Source organism: Littorina saxatilis, linkage group LG3, assembly GCF_037325665.1.
Source record: "Littorina saxatilis isolate snail1 linkage group LG3, US_GU_Lsax_2.0, whole genome shotgun sequence".
In the NCBI taxonomy this organism is placed as follows: Eukaryota; Metazoa; Mollusca; class Gastropoda; order Littorinimorpha; family Littorinidae; genus Littorina; species Littorina saxatilis.
In genome coordinates, this window is record NC_090247.1 from 60,957,146 (window position 1) to 60,978,189 (window position 21,044).

The 21,044-nt window shown below is 40.4% G+C and overlaps 2 protein-coding genes across 3 annotated transcripts; one reads left to right on the forward strand and one right to left on the reverse strand.

The window, feature by feature from the left end:
• Positions 1-395: 395 nt before the first annotated feature.
• Positions 396-18,154, reverse strand: LOC138962839 (uncharacterized). 2 transcript variants are annotated; one of them, XM_070334802.1, is made up of 8 exons: positions 18,011-18,154; positions 15,488-16,586; positions 14,347-14,569; positions 13,625-13,639; positions 7,457-8,536; positions 6,601-6,796; positions 2,804-3,143; positions 396-2,112 (listed from the first exon to the last, which is right to left on the reverse strand). In XM_070334802.1, the coding sequence occupies exons 2-8, from the start codon at positions 16,583-16,585 to the stop codon at positions 1,888-1,890; spliced, it is 3,177 nt and encodes a 1,058-aa protein (XP_070190903.1). In that variant the 5' UTR covers position 16,586; positions 18,011-18,154; the 3' UTR covers positions 396-1,887. The 2 variants fall into 2 exon arrangements, with proteins under 2 accessions (XP_070190903.1, XP_070190904.1); XM_070334803.1 differs by lacking the exon at positions 13,625-13,639.
• Positions 18,155-18,293: 139 nt separating this feature from the next.
• On the forward strand, positions 18,294-20,483 carry LOC138962844 (NADH dehydrogenase [ubiquinone] 1 beta subcomplex subunit 2, mitochondrial-like). The gene is made up of 3 exons (XM_070334809.1): positions 18,294-18,449; positions 19,750-19,873; positions 20,221-20,483. The coding sequence occupies exons 1-3, from the start codon at positions 18,367-18,369 to the stop codon at positions 20,293-20,295; spliced, it is 282 nt and encodes a 93-aa protein (XP_070190910.1). The 5' UTR covers positions 18,294-18,366; the 3' UTR covers positions 20,296-20,483.
• Positions 20,484-21,044: the final 561 nt, after the last annotated feature.

Below are 21,044 nucleotides of genomic sequence, written 5' to 3' on the forward strand. Positions count from 1 at the left end.
CCACAATATACCAACTTTTTTGTTTGTACAGATCCTTCTCGTGAAAGTATTGAAGACACATTAGCATGTAAACACACACACAGGAGCATACATTGTGCAAACATAGCACACACACACACACACACACACACACACACACACACACACACACACACACACACACACACACACACACACTCACACACACACACACACACACACACACACACACACACTCACACACACACACACACACACACACACACACACACACACACAAACACACACACACACACTCACACGCACACACACACACACACACACATACACACACACACTCACACGCACAAACACATACGGAAGCCACCTCAACACACACTTGAATGCTTACAAAGGCATGATTCACAAAATATGAATTCAAAAGAGATAAACGGTATTAATATTAATAAGTATCCAGGCACATTAATGAACAGATCAAGATAAAGTATGGCAGTCAAAACAAAATATTCATTCACTCACAAAAATGACAATGGGTCAACACACCATAACGTACATGGCTTTGGAACTAAATTTTTGTCAGAGCGAACGGCATGATCACTTCTTCCAACAAAACTTACATAAGGTTCATGTACAACTGTCAGACTCTAGCTAACAGCCTCTCATTCATGAAAATTGAATCATATCTGAGTATACAAAATCATGTGCATTATGTACATGTGTATCTAATATAACAATGTTAACACAAAGAAAGTACCTTACCACAAGAATGTTCGCTTCAAAACAAAACAAAACTCTTGCATTTTACACAGTCCTGGCTCTTTCACTCTAAAATAACAGTTACTGAAATGTGTGTTTCTCAGATCCTTAATGATATCTTTCCCACTGAAATAAAGGGGCAAAAGAATGCCTCAATCAAACAATTTTTCTGCTTTCTTACTTCTTAGTTTTTAATTAAGTGAGTCACTTACAAGTTATACTGACACAATATTAATTTGAGATCAACAAAAATCATAACATTACATATACTAATGAAGACACTGAACAATAATGTTGCGATCATTACACATATACAACAATGTTGTAAATGACTGTTTGACGTAAATTTTGATGTTTTCATTAGTACATTGCAGGTCGCAGATACACAGGTATAATAAACATATTTAAGGCTTGCGCAGGCATATCACAAAGCAAGTCAGATACATGCAAATCTTGAATACAGATGATTTGAATGAATAAGCTAATAAATAATACCTATAAAAGAAACATGTCTTCCTTTAGAGTCATTTCAATAAAAACTGCAAGAAACGTGTTCAAATGTCACCAAAAACAATCAAAACTGAACATAAATTATGTCCACATTCTCTTCTTGCTCATTTTCTGTACAAAGATAAAAATGTATCACAGTCACCGGCCTCAATCTACATTTCTGAAGTTGTATAAACATAAATATATCTACCAATCAACCTAAGAAATGAGAAGATTAATTACATTTCTCAGAGACTGATACTTCTTTCCCAAAACAAAGAAAAATCGAAATAAATAATAGTGCTCACTGCAAACCCTGCAAAGCAATTCTGCCTTTATAGGTTTAAAAAATAAAGTCTTTTCCATTTGGACTGAAAATTGAAATCATCCCCAAAAAACAATAGGGTATCTCTTGCTCTGAGGTACTGATCGCGACCTCAAAATTCTTCAAAACAATGTTTACTGCAAGTATGAAAAAAAAGTTGCTAAATACATGTAACAATCAGATCTTTTCAGAACCTAGCTTCCTCCAGTCTCTTGCAGCTGGGATCGAAAAAGAGCTAAATGTTAATCCTGATGCTTATCCTCAAATCTTGATTGGAAAAATTTGTGAGCGTACAAGAGCTAGATATTGATCGATGACACCTAGCTATCCTCATATCTTTACGGGAAAATCTGCGAGCGACAAAGAGATAGATGTTGTTCGGTGACACCAATCCTCAAATCTTTCTTGGCCTGCGACTCATACTCCAGCTTGTGAAAATGCTGCAGACGGTGCATCTTGGCATTGCGGTGTTGCTGATCCAAGGCTTGGTTCTTTGCATCTTGATCCTCCAGCTTGACCGTCACAGCATCGTGACGCTTCTCGCAATTCTGACGTCGGACAGCCTGAAAATTTTACAAGTTTGAGTCAGAGAGAAAAAAAATTCTTGGGTCTTGTTCTCACTGCTGCAGGACTGTCTCATCCACCAAAACCTGAGATCAGAATTCTGGCCTAGTTGCTGACACACCAGAGAGGACAAGCTCTATAATATAGCCCTGTGGAGACCCTTCAACGAACAGTGGCATTTGTCAGGAGGACCGGAGTGACTGTCTGAGCCAACGAAGAACAAAAAGAAGTTCTCGTTGCATGCAGAACTGTGTTTGTGGACATGGTTAATGACTTTACTGCTGTCTCAAACTGAAGTGAAAACAAATCAGAGAGAAGCAAGTATACTTGTACTTAAAAGAAAGAAGTTGAAACCTTGAAAATGTATGAGTGGGAAGGGAAGGTGCAGTAGGGAATGAGTGGGCCCTAGCTATTCCTTCGTATTTCTCTCTCCTCCCCACCCTCCATTCCCTTTCCCTCGCTCCTCTGAGGTGCAAATGTTTTCCAAATCTGAATCTTTTAGTGGATTCTCTACTTGATCCATATCCAAAGACGGATGCTCAAGATATAGGCAGGCAGAAAGGTCCAGTAAAATGACAGAAAAAGTTTTAAAAAATCTTAAATTTATTGGATAATTTGCTTATCATCTATACAGTCCAGCCAGATTAAACAACCAGAACATTTTAGTTTTTACTTTCAACATGCACCTACCTCTCTCCTCTCCCTGGTTTCTTCAATTTCTTTCTGTCGTTGTGCTTCCATACCCTCTCTGTGTTCTCGTCTCTGCTTCAAGGCGTTCAGTCGATTATCCTCACGATCTTTCTCCCTTTCCTGATTCTTTTCGATGCGAGCACGTAGTTCTACACTCACTTTCTTCTTCGCCTCACGAGCATTGGCAATCATATCCCGCTCCTTTTCCTGTCGCTCACGTTCTCGAGCAATCTGAGCTTCGATGCGCTCGCGGTGACCATCTTGCATGAGTGCTTTCATGTGGTCTTCATGGCTTATCCTGTCACGCCAGGCCATTTGTCGGTGCATGCAACGCTTCCGTCTGTGTAACAAAATAAATCAGAAAATGAGATTTATATACTTGTAAAATCTTTACTCTACACTCATATATACAAAATTACATAGATAAATATTTATTCTTTGACTAAAGCTTATGAACATCTCATGTCCTGTCTGAGAAATTTTCTCAAGTAATTACAAAAGTGTCGGTGAGAAATGGGCATTATTAAAGATAATTAAAGTATATGGCCGTTATGATAATTTATGTACAATTAATTTTCTCCATAACTGCCTCACCTTAATTGTCTGATTTGATCATAACTGTTTCTGATACATTACTGTTAGTATTATTGTCAAACTGAAAGCTACAGTTGAGTTTCTAACCTCCAGATAAAAAGAATATTGTGATTTAAACGTCACCAAAGTCAAACAGGCATTTTTTGTTGTTATCAGTGGATATAATAACATAGTCCACTTTAGTCAGTACACAACATGAGGAGTTGCAGGCAAAAGTAGATCCAACCTGACCAAGATAATCTGACACTCTACTTTGAAGTAGCATGAACATATAAATTGCACAGCTAAATTGCCACAATCTTTTACCACAACAAGCTGACATGAAAATAAGATTAAGTATTACTAAATATATATGTCATGTTCAACGTGGAATAAAAATATATTACACAAAGATAAGGGGAATTCATCCAACTTTCCCAAAAAGTTGGAAGTGTTAACTCATGCATTAATGTATATGCATGCAACAATCATCATAATGTTTTTAATTTTTAAAAGAATTTTTTTTTTTTAGCTATGAAGTATGATACATGTAATGTACAAAACAAACTGCAGTGACATTTTGTCAAAATCTATGTATACAATACAAACATATCTTTTTTTTCTACCTGGAAGAACTGAACACAGACTATAGACACAAGAACTGCATGGCCTATATGTTATGCTAATGAGATGCAAGATATACTCTGCCTTTATATAAACATGGATTCCAAAAATAAACGACCACAGTCAAAAGCTGATCGGTCACACTTTATATGTACATGCAAGCTCACGGACGTGCACCAGCTAGGACATACCATAATATACAGACCTAAACAATTCTTTAACCATCTCAAAGGTTCTATAACTACAGTCACATTTGCGACAATCAATTAACCACTTTCATAACAGCGGACTACAGACATCACAATATTGAAACTCACAGATAACTGTTCTACAGATGTTACCTTTCAACAATGACCACATGAACCATAAACCTTTTACCAGTCACACCAATCCGCCTATGTTGGCATGGAATAAAGAGTTTTATCAATAAACAGTGTTACCGTTTGTTTGTTTGTTTGCTTAACGCCCAGCCGACCACGAAGAGCCATATCAGGGCGGTGCTGCTTTGACATTTAACGTGCGCCACACACAAGACAGAAGTCGCAGCACAGGCTTCATGTCTCACCCAGTCACATTATTCTGACACCAGACCAACCAGTCCTAGCACTAACCCCATAATGCCAGACGCCAGGCGGAGCAGCCACTAGATTGCCAATTTTAAAGTCTTAGGTATGACCCGGCCGAGGTTCGAACCCACGACCTCCCGATCACGGGGCGGACGCCTTACCACTAGGCCAACCGTGCCGGTAGTGTTACAGTGGAACCCCACGTTTAAAAGCCCCTCACACACCCCGGTTTTAAGATCTCCACCTTGTTGTACATAAGTAGGGCCCTACGTTTTTTCAGATATCTCTTCCAAATGTCTGTTATTAAACCTCCATTTTCTTCTTCTTCTTCTTCTGCGTTCGTGGGCTGAAACTCCCACGTACACTCGTGTTTTTTGCACGAGTGGAATTTTACGTGTATGACCGTTTTTTACCCCGCCATTTAGGCAGCCATACGCCGTTTTCGGAGGAAGCATATATGCTGGGTATTTTCGTGTTTCTATAACCCACCGAACTCTGACGTGGATTACAGGATCTTTTTCGTGCGCACTTGGTCTTGTGCTTGCGTGTACACATGGGGGGTGTTCAGACACCGAGGAGAGTCTGCACACAAAGTTGACTCTGAGAAATAAATCTCTCACCGAACATGGGAACGAACTCACGCTGACAGCGGCCAGCTGGATTTGTCGGCCAACTGGATACAAATCCAGCGCGCTACCGACTGAGCTACATCCCCGCCCAAAACCTCCATTTTAAGATTCCTTCCCTTCTAAGACTTGATTTTTTCCGATTTGAGAAGGTTTGAAAAGGGAGGAGTCCACAGTATTTGCTATTCTTTGACCAGACTTTCAACGAAAAGCAGCGCTTTACATACTACCGGCACGGTTGGCCTAGTGGTAGGTGTCCGCCCCGTGATCGGGAGGTCGTGGGTTCGAACCTCGGCCGGGTCATACCTAAGACTTTAAAATTGGCAATCTAGTGGCTGCTCCGCCTGGCGTCTGGCATTATGGGGTTTAGTGCTAGGACTGGTTGGTCCGGTGTCAGAATAATGTGACTGGGTGAGACATGAAGCCTGTGCTGCGACTTCTGTCTTGTGTGTGGCGCACGTTATATGTCAAAGCAGCACCGCCCTGATATGGCCCTTCGTGGTCGGCTGGGCGTTAAGCAAACAAACAAACAAACAAAGCTTTACATACTAGATCTAGACCGGATGCTCTGCTCTGCCACTGCTATTATCCTCAACAAAGGTTCTATACTGTTGGGAAAATCTAGCGCATCAACTGGATCATAGCAGAATGATTAATTAGGCCATTATCCTCCCCATATATATTTATATACAGTGGAACCCCGGGGGCCATTTAAGACCTCCCGATTTGAGACTGAGATCGCTCCCACTGAAAACACTGGTTTCTCAGATTTTCTGTTCATAACCCTCTGTATATTTACTTACTTACTTACTTATGCCTTTGACCCCGTCCGGGGCATAGGCCGCCAACAAGAGCTCGCCAGGCACTCCGATCCTGGGCTCTGTATATCTACCCCCATTTAAAGACTACCTCCCTTTTAAGACCTAATTATTTTTCCAAAATTTGGAGGTCTTAAATTGGAGGTTCCACTGTACAAACATGCTTCTTTGTAGTAGATATGTGGTGTGCCACATGTGCATGTATACACTGACATTGTGCCATTGATCAGTGCAGACTACTGTACCAGGATGTTCTTTATCATAACAGCTGCGTGACAGTGGCCAGTGATAGTTTAAGAACGTAAAGCAGAGCTGGCGAGTTACATTAATAGTACTGTATTATAGTGCCAGAAATGATGGTGAAAGAAATATTATGTTAATTTTATATCAATTAAGCTAGAGTGATTCTGCTGTAATCTCTTTGCATTCAGAGCCGGATCCTTCTTGGAACTCAACTGTCACCTGTTACCAAACAACTTTAAATAAAAAGACTAACTTTAAAAAAAAAGAGTATATATAAACTGACACTTTAATTCAAGAGAATAATTTAAATAAATAGTACAAATTGACACTTCAATTCAAAGTGTTACCTGTATTCTTTCCTAGCGTCTGCCTTCTCATCTTCCGTGGGGGGCCGTGGTGGAGGTACAACATAATTTCTATCCCCACCATCTCCAGACGGGGGTTGAGGAGGGTGGGGGGTCTTCATGCATCCCTCCACACTGTTTGAGTAGTCGTGCTTGGCAAAGGTGTCAACGTACTTGAAGTTGGGACTTGTCCACTCCACTGAAAAATAAATACATTTATATTTAAGCATTTGATTTAAACATGTCCTGGCTGCCAAATTACTTTCTCGTTGAGTATGGACAAATATCTGGGAATTTATTGTCGTAAGTTTTAGAATTTGTGCTGTCCTTGTCTGGGTGAGTAAAAGATCTCTTTAGTTTTTTTTAAATTGTTTGTCTCACCAACAGTCTCTTTTTTTTTTTAGATTTCTAATCTTTGTTGTTGAAAGCACTTTATCAACCTAAACCTTAACCCAACTTGTAAAGGGTACAGAGCAGGCTAATACTGCTTGTTTTCTTTCTCCCCCAGGCAATGATGTGCTGCATGAATTCTTCAGGTTATAATATCAAAATTGTGGAACAGCTAGGCTCCGGAGATAAATGACAAAGATGACAGGTATACAGAGAGAGGTTTCTGCATAACTCTCACTTACTCTATTACACATGTGGTATGCATTTAGAGCGCTTTACTTCCCTTTGATGACAGCTAGGTATACAGAAAGAGGTTTCCGCTTAACTCTCACTTACTCTATTACACATGTCGTATGCATTTAGAGCGCTTACTTCCCTACGATGACAGGTATACAGTTGTGCTTTTTCAATGGTGTTATACAATGCTGATCCTTCATCTCCCCTGAAAGTGTGCAATCAGTTAACCTACCGCTATATGGAGAGTGTCGCTGATCTCTGGCCTCCAGCGGCGCCTGTAGAGCAGTTTCTCTGAAAGGACCATCGTGACTGCTGCTGCGAACACCACTATCCCCTCCCCCGCTGAAAATATACTTGGGAAGATCCGGGCTTGGATTGGTGCTCCAGTACTGCCAGCCAGGTCGCCTGCCCACTCCTGGAGATCGGTAAAACTTCAGACGGGGGTCGTCGTCGACCTCACGTGACCTTTGCTCCGCTTCTTCCAGGTATCGCCTGCCCACTCCTGGAGATCGATAACCCTTCAGACGGGGGTCGTCGTCGACCTCACGAGACCTATGCTCCGCTTCTTCCAGGTATCGCCTCTGGTCTTCCAGCCGACGTTTCTCCACCGCTATCTTCCTTTTCTCCTCTTCTATCAACTCCCACTGTTCTTGCGTTGCCGCGTCCATGTCCAGCTCCGGAGAAGAGGCGATTCCGCTATCTGCGTCAGCCCTGGAGTCTGACTTCTCAAAGCTGACTTGCTCAAGGTTGGAATCATTGAAAGAGACCGACTTCTTCAGCGTGTTTTCTGGCTCCAGCTTCCCGCGCTTTCTCAGCAAGCGAATGGGTGTGTCCGCAGACTGCAGCCGGCCTCCTGTGTGCTCCGAGAGCTGCGAGGAGATGCGGTCATCCAGCTCTCGCTTTGTCAGGTTCGTCCCAGGGATGACGTAATCTTCTTCGTCCTCCACGGTCAGTTCCCACTCCTTGGGGTTGTACTTCTTCCTCATCACTAAGGGGTAGGGCGGGTAGTAGCCGAGGTACTCTGGGTACACCCAGCGGTCCCATCCGGCGTGGCTGTTGGGCTCCAAGGTGTAGTAATCCGGCGTGTAGTACTCGGGCGGGGAGGGCTGAGGGCCTGAGGTGGGGTAGCCGGGGAGAGTGGTCTGGGGGTAGTGGTCGGTGTTCATTATGGAAGTGCGAGTGTCGATGGGCATCTTCAGCTCCAATGATAGCCGCTCGTAGACAGGCTGAGGAATCCAGATGGCCTTCTCCATGCCGACCTTCTCTGTTTTTCCGTTGCTGAAGGCCACTGTGAGTTGATGATCATCAGGACCTGAAACACATTAACATGTGAATTTTATATTCAGTTTTCAGACAGAAAAATGTGGGTGTTGCAGGGTTTAGAGCTGGTGTAGTAGACAAGGATCGATCCATCGCAGATTTTTCTATTGAACATATGTTTCAGTAAAAACAGTTGCAATCTTTGAGTGGATCAAGCTAGTGCAGCAAACATTTCATTTTCCACTGAAGGTCATTCAGTAACTGACATTTCATGTGAGCACAATAATATGTGACCCTCCACCTCGAAATGAGTCGCATGTCACCTCGCGCGGTTCTGCGCTAGGCTCAATATAAGTCCGGGGAGTGTCTTGTAACAGTGTGAGGGTCACCTTAGTCACAGGCTTATAACTCAAACAGTTTTCGCTCTTTTCTAAAACGGGTTTCACCACTGGATAGAGCATAAAAAACTCTTTAGAAAAATGTAAAAATATGAAAATCATACAGAGGTGACATGCGACTCATTTTGTGGTGGAGGGTCACATATGGCCTTCCATACACGATGATGTTTTTGATGACATATTTTATCTATTAACCAAAATTAGTTAGCTGTCGTTGTGCACTTCAAAGACTAAAACTTTACCGAATTTGAAGTTTGTACTAAATTGTTTATCTAACATTTGTCTTAAGTAATTCATATGAGACAATAAACTGTAATTCATACTATTTAATAGTACAGAGGTCACATGCAGATCTGTTTGGTGAACATTACATATATATAAAACCAGATAATATGCTCTCTGAATTGACACTCAGAAGAAAAAAAACCTAAGTAATGAAGCCTTTCCTAACTGAAGCATATACACAATAATACACAATATTAACAAAGCCATGTATTAAAGCTGTGTCAAAAACTGGATGCACTTGAGTGACTAAATGACACTCACAGAAACTAAATCAATTGAGGACGTCTCACAATATTTGCACACAGACTGTAGACATTTGAACTGAAACTATAACTACCGGTAGCTAAAACCAGGGATAGCCAAATCTCAAAATCTTTACTCGCCAGCCGGGCGAGTAACTTCAAGAAAGTCACTAGCCCAGCAGAAATGTCACTTGCCCGGTACATACCCCAGTTGATCTGCAGTGTTTATATCAATATATGGCTTGAAAACTCGATATCAAAACCAAAAGTGTTGCATTTGATCAGAATTTTCATTGGCCAGCCAGGCGGTTTCTACTAGCCCGGCGGATTTTTTACTTGCCCCTAGTGGTCGTGCGAACGATTTGGCCATCCCTGAAAACACTGTAAAGTGGTACGAGGGTAACGATTTAAATACAAAAATGAAACAAGAAAACAGCCTAATAAATATTTTACAAACCTTTAGCTAAAACATGCGTATTAAGTGTCAAAAAACATGCAGACAAGATATGCATTGGATACTTATATATCCAATATAGTACATGTAAATAGTGTCAGATACACTTCAAAATGTGAAAAATGTTTATGCAGACATCAACGATGTTTTGAGACCTATAGCTGTTCTCTCACTCAGATTTTCTAGATCTGTTTCGTGTTTCTTTGTTGTTGGGACGTCTTGTTTGTTTGTAATTTGACTTCTATCTGTCCCTCTTGGATTTCTGCAGCTTTTATTTATTTTTATTTTTTTTATAGATGTGTGTGCCTGTGTGTGTATATGTGTGTGTTCACAGATGCATTCATACATGTGTGTAAGTGTTCATATGCATATACGTGCGTGCATCTATTGATCTGCCTGTGCAATTATAATGTGCGTGAGTATGTGAGTGAATGCATGCATGCACTCAAAGTCTTCCTTCAAAATACAACAGCCACCACTGATAATTTTGTGAGAATGAGACAAGTTTGCATACAAACTTAGACAAAACATTTCTCTTTGACATAAAAAAAATTGTGCGTTGCCAAAACATCTAAGTAATACCACTACACTGCGAGGAGATTTTGTAATCAGCATATAATGCAAACAAAGCTAATGGAAAGCCAACAGGTTTACCGTTACTGTGTCTACATTCCGACAGAGTCATGCAGTTTTGTTGTTACAACACAAAAGCACACTGTACCGCTCCTGCGTGACTGCGCTATACCATAATTATTGATATGGAACTTGGTTCCAGGTCAGGGCTAAATGGCCCTCTCTCTTTGGGCCACTGTGTGTTTGTACAAAAATGGGTGCATGTTACAACTTGCTCTCACAGGCTTCATTAATACTCAATCTTATGCTTGCAGATTGGTTGCAACCAAGGACTTTTGCAGGACTAAATAATTAACACGTTGGGCAGATTTCATAGAAGTACAATAATTAGATAGGTGCGTTCTCATGATTTTATTTATTTGTTTGTTTTTTGCTTGTTTGTTTGAAGATTATCATGACTTGTGTATATATAATCAGCTTACATCCTCTAGCTGTTGATGATAAAAGCTTAAAGTCAAGTATTTAACAAATCAGTTGACATGAATTCCCTCCTGTGTAGGACTATACAGGCAAATCCGGATAAGACGAAATTGAAGGGACCGAATTGTTATTGTGTCCTATCCGAAATTTCGACTTGGTCATAGTACAGTGGAACCCCTCTCTAGCGACCTTGAAAATGTTGAAAAAAATCGGTCCTTATGGAGGGGGGTCCTTACAGAGGGAGGGGGCGGGGCCACAAAGAAAGTCACCTCAGATTTTCTTAAAAAAAGAAAACAGAGAAGTTTGAGTTGCTGACGACCGTTTCCTCAAGCAAACTGCTTCGATTTCATGTTTGACATTGTTGATGGTGTCCACCAGTTCTGGTGCATGTTTCAATGCAAAAAGAGTTAGTTTCTGAGCAAGCATTTCTTTACAGCAGTCCCTGCAATGATGAAGGCCCCCCGAGAAAGAGAGTGAAAAATCGGCCACCGTTCTCAGCATCGCGTATCTGTGTGTAACCTCTTTCATTGACAAGATACTCTTGTTTCCCTGCAGCCTTGACCAGTGAGTCGGTTACCTAATCTGTGAACCCTTCAGTTGTGTTGCTTTGTCAAAAGTTAGACACAGTCAACTAGTTTTGCTCTGAGTGAACAGTGCAGCTGGCCTCAATTAGCCGGTGACACCTCTCTGGCCACAGCACCAAACAGTACATGGCTGGGGGGAGAGAGAGAGAGGGGGGGGGGGGGTAGCTGGCTAAACTCAGTGGGGTGTCCGGTGTCACTGAAGTCAGCAGGAAGAGCATTGGAGAGAAATAGAGAGGTGTACTCTTCCAAACAATTTCCAAGGATCAGTTGTCAGGGCTTAGGGTAGTCAGTGAGGGAGAGTGAGAGCGGTTTGTGTACAGTCCGACTGAAGAGTGAAAAGTCACTGCCACAAGATCGGCATGCAGTCAATAAAGCCAGACAAGAAGAATGATTATGACATGCGGCTCTATCTGCTGGTTTTTTTTAATTCAAACTGGTTTTCAACGCTTATTCTCACAAAGCATCTGCACACCTGCCTCTGCCTCTGTGCTGTGTTTGTGTGGCTGCTTTCGTATGATGTCAGTGCATGGTGAGTGCGTTCACTGCCTTGTCACCACTTCCCCACCTTTTTCAGAATGTTTTCTTGGAGTTGGATAATTCTCCTTACTCCTCGCCCCCTCCTTACTCCTCGCCCCCTCCTAACTTCAGTTCATATGGTGCCGACTGACCAGTCGGTGTGGCGTCCGTGTAAAGAAGAAGGGAAAAAGGTTACACAATGCGCTAGTGTGAGACGCCAAGTTTCGTGTTTCGAGTTGCTGTAGTATAAATATAGAGTAAACTTTGTCTTTGGGACTGACTTTCTGTTGTGTGCTATCCGTCTTTCGACTTACGTAAGAGAAATCCCATTTCGAGCTCAGGGTACTTTGTACACATAGATAAAGAAGGATAATTCCGGACCAGAATTTCTTTGTGTGCTAAGCGAATTTTTGACTTAACCGTTTGTGAGTTAGCTGGATTTGCCTGTAACTACAATACTAAGCCTAAGCTTATTATTCATACATACATGTACCTACATGTATAATAATCTATGTCTTTTTTGTCTCAAAAAAATGGAACAGAAATTCTGGAAACAGTTTTTTCTCTGCCCACAAGGCTCATTTATGCTATTGATTCATGCCTCCAGGGCCTGTTGTTATAGTGTCAATTTTAGGCATGATTGACTAATAGTTTCTCCATTAGCTAATGGATTAGAAGTAGACAAGTGATTGTGGAGATTGATTCACGCTGTAAATTTCTCCCTACCCGCAGTTTTATTGATCTCAGTATTGGTACTGAATTCTTACAAGTGTTTTGAGCGATGCCAAAAACAAACATAATGGCAGAGTTGCACCACTGAGATTTCACCCAAAAAATAAACAAATAACAGTTCTGTGAGCTTATGCCGGAGGCTACAATGTGGCTTTTTTTATTTGCACAACACTTAACATCCCTGACAAATAAACGCCTTTCTGTGTATCCGCATTAATTTTTCACTCGTTCGGACAATACAATTGCTCCCTAGGTTCTGTGCATGCAACTCTATTTGTATTAGCATCAGTAGAGAACACAAGATCGACTAGGTCTGGCCCTATCACATAATGCATGGCTTATCTGAATCTGTTTCTGTTAGAGTATGAATGTCAAACAAAATTAAGTTGCAGTGTTTAGTCAAGCACACATTTTAACACTGATTTTCTGGTCTCGGACATGGAGAAACCTAATTCTTGGTTTTATGGTTGATTTTGTGACAAAATGTTGAGCGACAACAAATAAATAAATTAATCTATAGACAGATAAATGGTCATGTAACTGCTGAGACTACCAAATTTAGAAGAAACATCTGTGACCAAAAAACACATAAACAAACAATTTAGCACATGTATCGCTAACAACAGAATTCATGTTAAAATGAAATATATGATATGTATATATATGCTATATAGAAACTTGTGCGTACAAGATAAGTGGCAATTAAACTGTATCCACGCATAAATATAAGAACTGCAAATTCATCTATACAAAATCAGTGATAATAAAATATAAATGGAATCACTACAATATACAGTGAGATTTATGGATAAATACACATGCAGTGCAAAAGTTTCTATACATGTCTGCAACTCATATAAACTGCAACTAATTTACCTGTGGGCTTGTCATCTGCAATAAAGTTATGAAAATAATCAGGTTTATAAGGAATGTCAGCTTCTCTTCTACACCCATTTAAACCAAAAGAAAAAGGGGGAAAATTATAAAGTTATCAAATAGATACAGATGTTACAGCACAGAAAATATAAAAGGATTCCTACATCATGTATAAGAGGAAACAGAAACTAACATTTACTGAAAATAAATTAGGCACACAGGGGTAAAGAGCACTTTCACAAGTTGAACAACATGTGGGGTTTTCCAGTTGAAGAAAGGGAAATAATCACAATTAAAACTATATGATTTTTACAGTGCTAATGAGCGCGTCTGGGGGGATAACGCGAGACAATTCCTGTGATCTTGCCGCGAGGTGGCGCCAGTTACCAGCCGAAAGAAAGAAGGGGCATAACCTCACCAGAACCGACCATTGTCTGTTTACCGTATAAAATGCACGACTTACACACGAACTGTTACCAAACCGATATATATGCTATTTGGGACCAATGCAAGTTTATTTTCCTTTCTCGTGTGATCTTGCCGCGCGATGGCGCCCGAGTTACCAGTCGAAAGAAAGAGGGGGCATAACCTCACCAGAACCGCCCATTAAAAGGTTCATGCTAGAAAGCATGTGCCAGGAATAGCAGGAATCGGACTGATACACCAAAACCAGAATGTTCTGACTAGAAGACTTGAAAAATGAAACTATAAAAAGTTCTTACCAACCGCCTGGCGTTTTTCTTGACCGTCAATGACGATGCCAGGACCGTATCTCTCTCCCTCTGGTTCCCACGGTGCCAAGACATGATCGCCTGTGATGATGGTGTGTCTCTGGGCATCGCAGTAGTCGACGATGTCAAAGACGAAAGTATCCTGATAGGTTGTCTCCCGAAACTTGCCATGCTTGCAAGGCCCGAACGCAATCAGAAACTTGTCCTCCAGGATCTGGAAAAGAAGAAACATTATAATGACTCTTACTTGATGTCCGTGTACTTCAGATTCATGAATACATATATTACCCAATATTGACGGACTGTGTGATGATATCTTCTGCTATGGTCTGTTGAGACAGTGATATCAAAAATCTCCGGTCTCGATTTTGATATCACTGTCGAAACAGACCAATAGCAGAAGATATCATCACGCAGTCAGTCAATGTTAAATACATTGCTAATTCTCTGGACATTTTGTATTTGCTGTAAAGAAATTACAAAAGTATTTGTCTCAGTTTTGGCTGTTCCATATCCCTCCCTCTGATTATTATTTCTTTTTGTTCACTCTTTTCTTGTACTTTTCAGAATTTCAAAATGTCTTTTCTTTCAAAAAGTCTTTAGTCACTTGCTCAACTAAATTCTGGGATAATTACATTTTTATATGTATATATTTGTTTGTTTTTAAATGTAGGTGTTTTTGTTTTTGAAGTGGGGAAGCAATAAAGAGGTCATCGATATCAAAACTGATATCGACGGAAATGTCGTCGATATCACTTTTGCACTGAGCTCAGTTTTGCCCAATTGACCAATGGAAATCCACGTAACATATGAAATAGCAATATATATATATATATATATATGTGTGTGTGAAACTTTATTCATTTTAATAGTTAAACAGCAAAAAAACACCTTTTTGTTGAAAACTCACGTTGAGTGATTGACGGCTCTGAATTGGATCGATCCTGATTATAAATATAGCACTGTGTTTGGCATGATAATTAGCATCAAAAGTACTTAACAGATCAAGACGCATGTATGCAAGGTAGCTAACATAAACAACACAACAATCGGCAGCACTAATCTGCAGATATCTTCTGAAACCTTTATAACATTTCAAATCTTCAAACAACAAAAGCTGATTCAAACCTACCTGACTCTGAACTGTGCCCATGTAGAAATACCCATCAGCTATTCTCCGGGCCAGAACCTTCTTGTTGATAAGCAGGGAGCCAGCCGATGGAGACAAACCAGAATCAGCGATGTCGTTCATTTTGTCCTGCGCCTTCAGCCAAGACTTAGCGGGCCGGTAACGGCTCCAAGTCGCTGGGAAATTATATCGGTACGGTTGTCCCAGCCCCCAGTACCTCCACCCCCACCATGGTGGACAGTTTGGAGGCATGCCCAGCAACCCGAGAGAAGCCGTGTTTGGTGTGTTCTGCAGAATATCATCAGGGTCGATCTGCAGTGTCGTGGCAACACTGCAGTTTTTAAAGTTAGGTCGAAGAGTGTTGTTCACAGTCCTTATCACTTTCTGATTGGCGTGCTCCTGACGGTAGATGGGTTCGATCCTTTCGACACAACCGTGAGTGGTGAGGGAGACGATATGAAAAGAGCCGAAAGACTCCACTGCAAGATCTTCGAGAAATTCCACTGCAGGCTGTTCCGCTTTATCCCCGGTCAGGTAGATGCAATGGATGGGGCGACCCTGCGTGGCTTCTATGACCACATCAAGAATGTCCTCAGCGAAAGTGTCGGGCAAACCATCAGTGACCAGATACACTGCTTGACAATTTCTGTCCTGCAGTGCTGTCAGAAGAGCGTCGAGCGTGTTGGTTCCAGTCTTCGCCTCTAAGTCCTTGATCCAGCCAGCTGCCACCTGGACAGTTTCGGGCGTGCACACCACCATCTTGTCGGACCACTGCGTGACCTCCGAGTTGAACTCGATGATGTTGAAGGTCGTTTCACCTTCCCTCTGAGCGTGCTTCATGAGAGTTTCAATCAGATGTTCTTTTACCACATGAAGACACTGGAACATGCTGCCTGATGTGTCGACGCAAAAGGTGACATCGCGGTCGAAGACCTCACCAAATATGGTGGGCAGGTTGTTGATGACTGGCATGGCTGCTGTCGAAGTAGGGGAGGTGACGGTGGTTGGTTGTTGTGGGGGTGACAGTGGGGGTGGTGCTGTTGGCGTCAGCGGACGTGGTGGTTGTGGCACCACCAGCCCTTCACTCTCTTCAGCTGACATGCTGCACACACATAGAAAAAAGTATAAATCTCTCTATTAATCTAATACTTCTGTTTGTTGTAAAAATTGTATGTAAGCCCAAAATGTGTTTTTGTGTGGATGAATGGACAGACAGAAGAAAACAATACATCATAAGACATTCTAATACACGCAAATAATACTTCTTCTACACCAGAATGCCATTAGGCCAAAAAAAATAATAGGTGTGGTTACGGTAACATAGCCAAAAAAAATAGGGTAGGAAGGTAGGCAATCATTTTTTTTTTAAACTTTTTTTTCTAATGTGTACAAATTAAACCTACTTGGCAGGGAAATAAGTGTGCGACTCGGGCGCTTTCGCTTTCATTGCGTTTTCTGCACTCGTTTACTTGGTTTTTAAAAAAAAATTGACAAATATAATAAAAAGTTATAGGGTCGGCCCCAAAAAATAGGGTAGGTCGGGTTACCGTAACCACACCTATTTTTTTTTAGGCCTTACTCCATGTAAAGTGAAAGCCCAAAATGTGTTTTTACATTGGGATATTTCGTTTACTTTAGCTGGTTTGAAAAAAATGCAGCAGCCAATGAGGCCAATACAGCGTCCCATCAGTGTTTTGAACATCCTCTTAAAGATACAGTGGAACCCCCCTTTTAAGACCACCAAAAATCTAAGAAGAACAGGTCTAAAAAAAAGGAGTCTTTAAATGGGGGTCAATTTACAAAGGTTATGAACAGAAAGTCTGTGAAAACAAGTTCTTCAAAGGGAAAGAGTTTTAAATTGGCTCGTCATCTTAAAAGGGGCCGGTTTCCACAGTAGGATATATAACTGTCTAACCACAAAGAGAGAAAAAAAAGTCCAAAAATGTTAAAAAAGAAACAAAAAGACACATTAAAATGTTGGTAAACTCCTGGAATGTCCTAACTGCTTATATCTGATGACATCCAACTTTTAGTTTTCACAAATTTTGCTAACAGAAAAAATTAAGGACAAATCCTATATCCATATAATGTTAAAGTTAAATGTCAACCTTCATCTATAAACACGTTTTAATACTATTTTGAGTGGAAACAAATAACAAATTGAATACAGCGAAAGCAATAGTAACACTGCTTGAATTTCTCCTTTTTAATTCAATCACGAACAATTCAGTGAAAATATGTTGCTGGAATTTGAGTCAATTCCTTATTCAAGTAACAACAACAATTCAGCAATTATCTTATATTTTTGGTGCAGGAAACACCACAAAGTGAGTCCATTTACAGTATGGGCCTTCAAAATCCCAAATAAGCCTTTAAGCCTGTGCAACCTACCGTAGCGTGACTGCCTCTCAGTGCCAATTGTCTGTGTAAATCAAATGCAAGTTTCTGCCCCTCGGCGGGAGATTCACACACAAAACAAATGAACAATTCACTGCTAACGCGACAAATAAACTAAATATTCCATACCTGTCCGGATGCTGCAGGCTATAATTCACACTTCTGATGGCATGCAACCTTGTTTGAGCGGGTAACACCCGGTGGTCGCTATTTACACACACAGCGCACTTGTCGCTAAGGAAGCCATGTTAATTGATTTCTGCGGACCTACTTTTCTTACCCTGTTACAGAAATATTTGAGTATTAATTTCACAAATACCATCGATGAAGACAAATTTATCTGTTTTATAATGTGTCACAACAAAACCAGAATATTTTTTATTTGGCAAAAACATAAATTTGCTATGTTTTTAGAGTCGCTGCGGACTTAATCTAACCTTCAGAGCGCTTCCGTCTGCTGTCTTTTGCTGGAGGGTCGGGACAAAATGTTTGCATCAACATTGCGGACAGTTGCTACTGTCCTGAAAACTAGACCAGCTGTGCAGACAGCCGTTCGCAATGGCGGAACGTAAGTGAAAATGATATTGAATGCCAGATAAAATTATCCTTTTTGTACTTCTCGAGAAACCTAACTCTCTCTCTCTCTCTCTCTCTCTCTCTCTCTCTCTCTCTCTCTCTCTCTCTCTCTCTCTCTCTCTCTCCTCTCTCTCTCTCTCTCTCTCGATTTCTCTCTCTCTCTCTCTCGATTTCTCTCTCTCTCTCTGTATCTTTTTGTAAGAGAGAGAAGGAGATAGATACATGCCACAATTCAGTGAATGAGCTATGTGTGTGTGTGTGTGTGTGTGTGTGTGTGTGTGTGTGTGTGTGTGTGTCACAATCATGACAATGTGTGTGTGTGTGTGTGTCTTTGTGCGGCTATCTGATAATTGATATGGTCTTTTAAGGATCCACAACATATTGTTGATGGAACGTTATTTTAGAAGGATAGAGTTTTAGGCCACGTCTTTTCTTACAACCTTGTCCTTACAGTTACATCTAAGGCCAAAAAAAAAAAAAATTGTCTGTTTCTGGTAACATGGCAGCGATGGCTAAAAAAAATAGGGTAGGTAGGTAGGGATTTTTTAAATTTTTTTTTTAATTTTTTTTTTTTACCCCAAATGTAGACCAATAAAACTAACTTTAAAAATCGCGCAAAGAGACTGGATTCACTATACATAGAGACAAGACACTCAACACATTTACAAATCGTCAGCGGACTTTCGTTTTCACACGTTTTTGTTGTTCATTTTCTCACCCTGTCCTTTACCACCAAAAAAAAATAAAACATTTTTGAGTTTGGAAAAAAAAAGTTTAGGGTCGGCGCCGAAATTTAGGGTCGGTTGGGTGACCAGAAACAGACAATTTTTTTTTTTGGCCTAATACAAATAGAAATTCTAATACATACATGATAGACAAGTTGAACCATAACGGACAAATAAGCAAACAATTGAGCAAACAAATACAATGTAATACAACGACAAAAGACAAACCAAAAAGCAATCAGGAAGCAAAGTAACCGACGATCAAACTGGCACAATGCCAACGTTGTCATTAATGCCTACAATATGATGATGATGATGATGATGATGATAATAGAAATACTGTAACATTACATTATACACTTAATGTTAGAGAGAGAGAATTGACTGCATCTTAGTATGAACATAACATCTGAGTGGAGGTCAGGCAGCTGTGTGTGTTGTGTGTGTGTGATAACTGTATCCTCTTGCCTTTGTTGTTGTTGTTTAGTGGATAAAGGGATTTAATCATTTTGGTATCAAATCAACCCAAAAGATGACTACATCAACCACAAATGATTTGTGTTACAGGTGGTACTACAGACGTATTGCGCCAGATCCACCCAAATCAGTTATGTTTAAAGCAGAGTTCCTGGGATTTGTGATGTGGTACTGGATGCTTTATCACTGCTGGAAGGAGCCAGAACATATTACTGTAAGTTAAAAAAAATCTTTCTTTACATCATTGGGTTTGTTATTTTGTATGTTTTGTTTATTGGGGAGTGATGTTTTAAGCTCTCTATTTGAGAACAATCTTTCTCACTCTCTGTCTGGGGTGTTCAGTTAAATGACCTATATTTTTGTTAGTGTACCACTACTAGTTATCAGTGTGTTGATAAGTATTAAAATAGTACGTTGTGGTGGACTTAGAGTCACCCATTGATGTATGCATGTGACAATTCAAGCCTGGAGGGCACAGAATAAAACTAAGAGCATGATTTGCGCTGTATATATATATATATCATTATATACAATTATTATTAGTTTTGTGTGGTGTTTCAGGGTCATTTCGAATACCCCAACCCTTCCAAGTGGACGGACGAGGAACTTGGAATCCCACCTGATGAGGAAGGTTGACCAAAGACTATGATCACCTGCTATCTTCTTAACTTCTTTGAAGGACTTGTAGACAACAAAAATAATTATGTTTTCTTTGTTCGTGCTGTAGCAAATGTGAAGTGTCTGTATGCGTGTGGCTGAAATGAGAGATTTGTTACAAGGTGAAATAGAATTGCAGTTAAGGAAAATAAAACGTTGTCATCGTTTTTGATTTGTGTCTGTGTGCATGTGAGAAAGAGAGAGAGAGAGAGCATAATTAAGTACATGAATTATATGTTTACTTCTCTGCTTCAGTGCTTGTCTCTCAGACAACACACAGGAGAACTGGGTAATAACCCACACATGCATTAATTACTTTGAATTTTCAAGCTTTGATTAATTGTCCAGTTGAGGCATGGAAGATAACAGAATTAATGATGATATAAGCTTATTGCATAATGACCAAAAGTTCGGAGTATTAAGATAGAGGTTTCTTTTTTCTATTATTTTTTGCACAAATACTTTAGACTATCAAATTGAAAAAAAACCATGGATCTAGCTTCAGGGTGTTTTTGCAATGACACTCACACACACACACCTCAGGACAAACAAAATGAGCATAACTTAAAAGTACTATGTATTCATTACACATTTACAAAAAACCCAGCTGATTTTGAGGCTCAATCACTGGAAGTCCTGGCGCTGCTCATCTTCACTCGTAATAATGATAACACATGAACAAAATGCTAACACAATCACATGATTTAAGAGATGGCACACTCTTAGGC

Excerpts from the sequence above, each read along its gene's own strand:
- LOC138962839 (XM_070334802.1), bottom strand. The coding sequence starts at position 16,585 with ATGTCAGCTGAAGAGAGTGAAGGGCTGGTGGTGCCACAACCACCACGT. Across the intron at positions 6,797-7,456 it reads GCGACACTCTCCATATAGCG|TGGAGTGGACAAGTCCCAAC; the intron begins GTAGGTTAACTG and ends TTTATTTTTCAG. Across the intron at positions 2,113-2,803 it reads AAACCAGGGAGAGGAGAGAG|GCTGTCCGACGTCAGAATTG; the intron begins GTAGGTGCATGT and ends TAAAATTTTCAG.
- LOC138962844 (XM_070334809.1), top strand. The coding sequence starts at position 18,367 with ATGTTTGCATCAACATTGCGGACAGTTGCTACTGTCCTGAAAACTAGA. Across the intron at positions 18,450-19,749 it reads GCCGTTCGCAATGGCGGAAC|GTGGTACTACAGACGTATTG; the intron begins GTAAGTGAAAAT and ends TTTGTGTTACAG. Across the intron at positions 19,874-20,220 it reads AGGAGCCAGAACATATTACT|GGTCATTTCGAATACCCCAA; the intron begins GTAAGTTAAAAA and ends GTGGTGTTTCAG.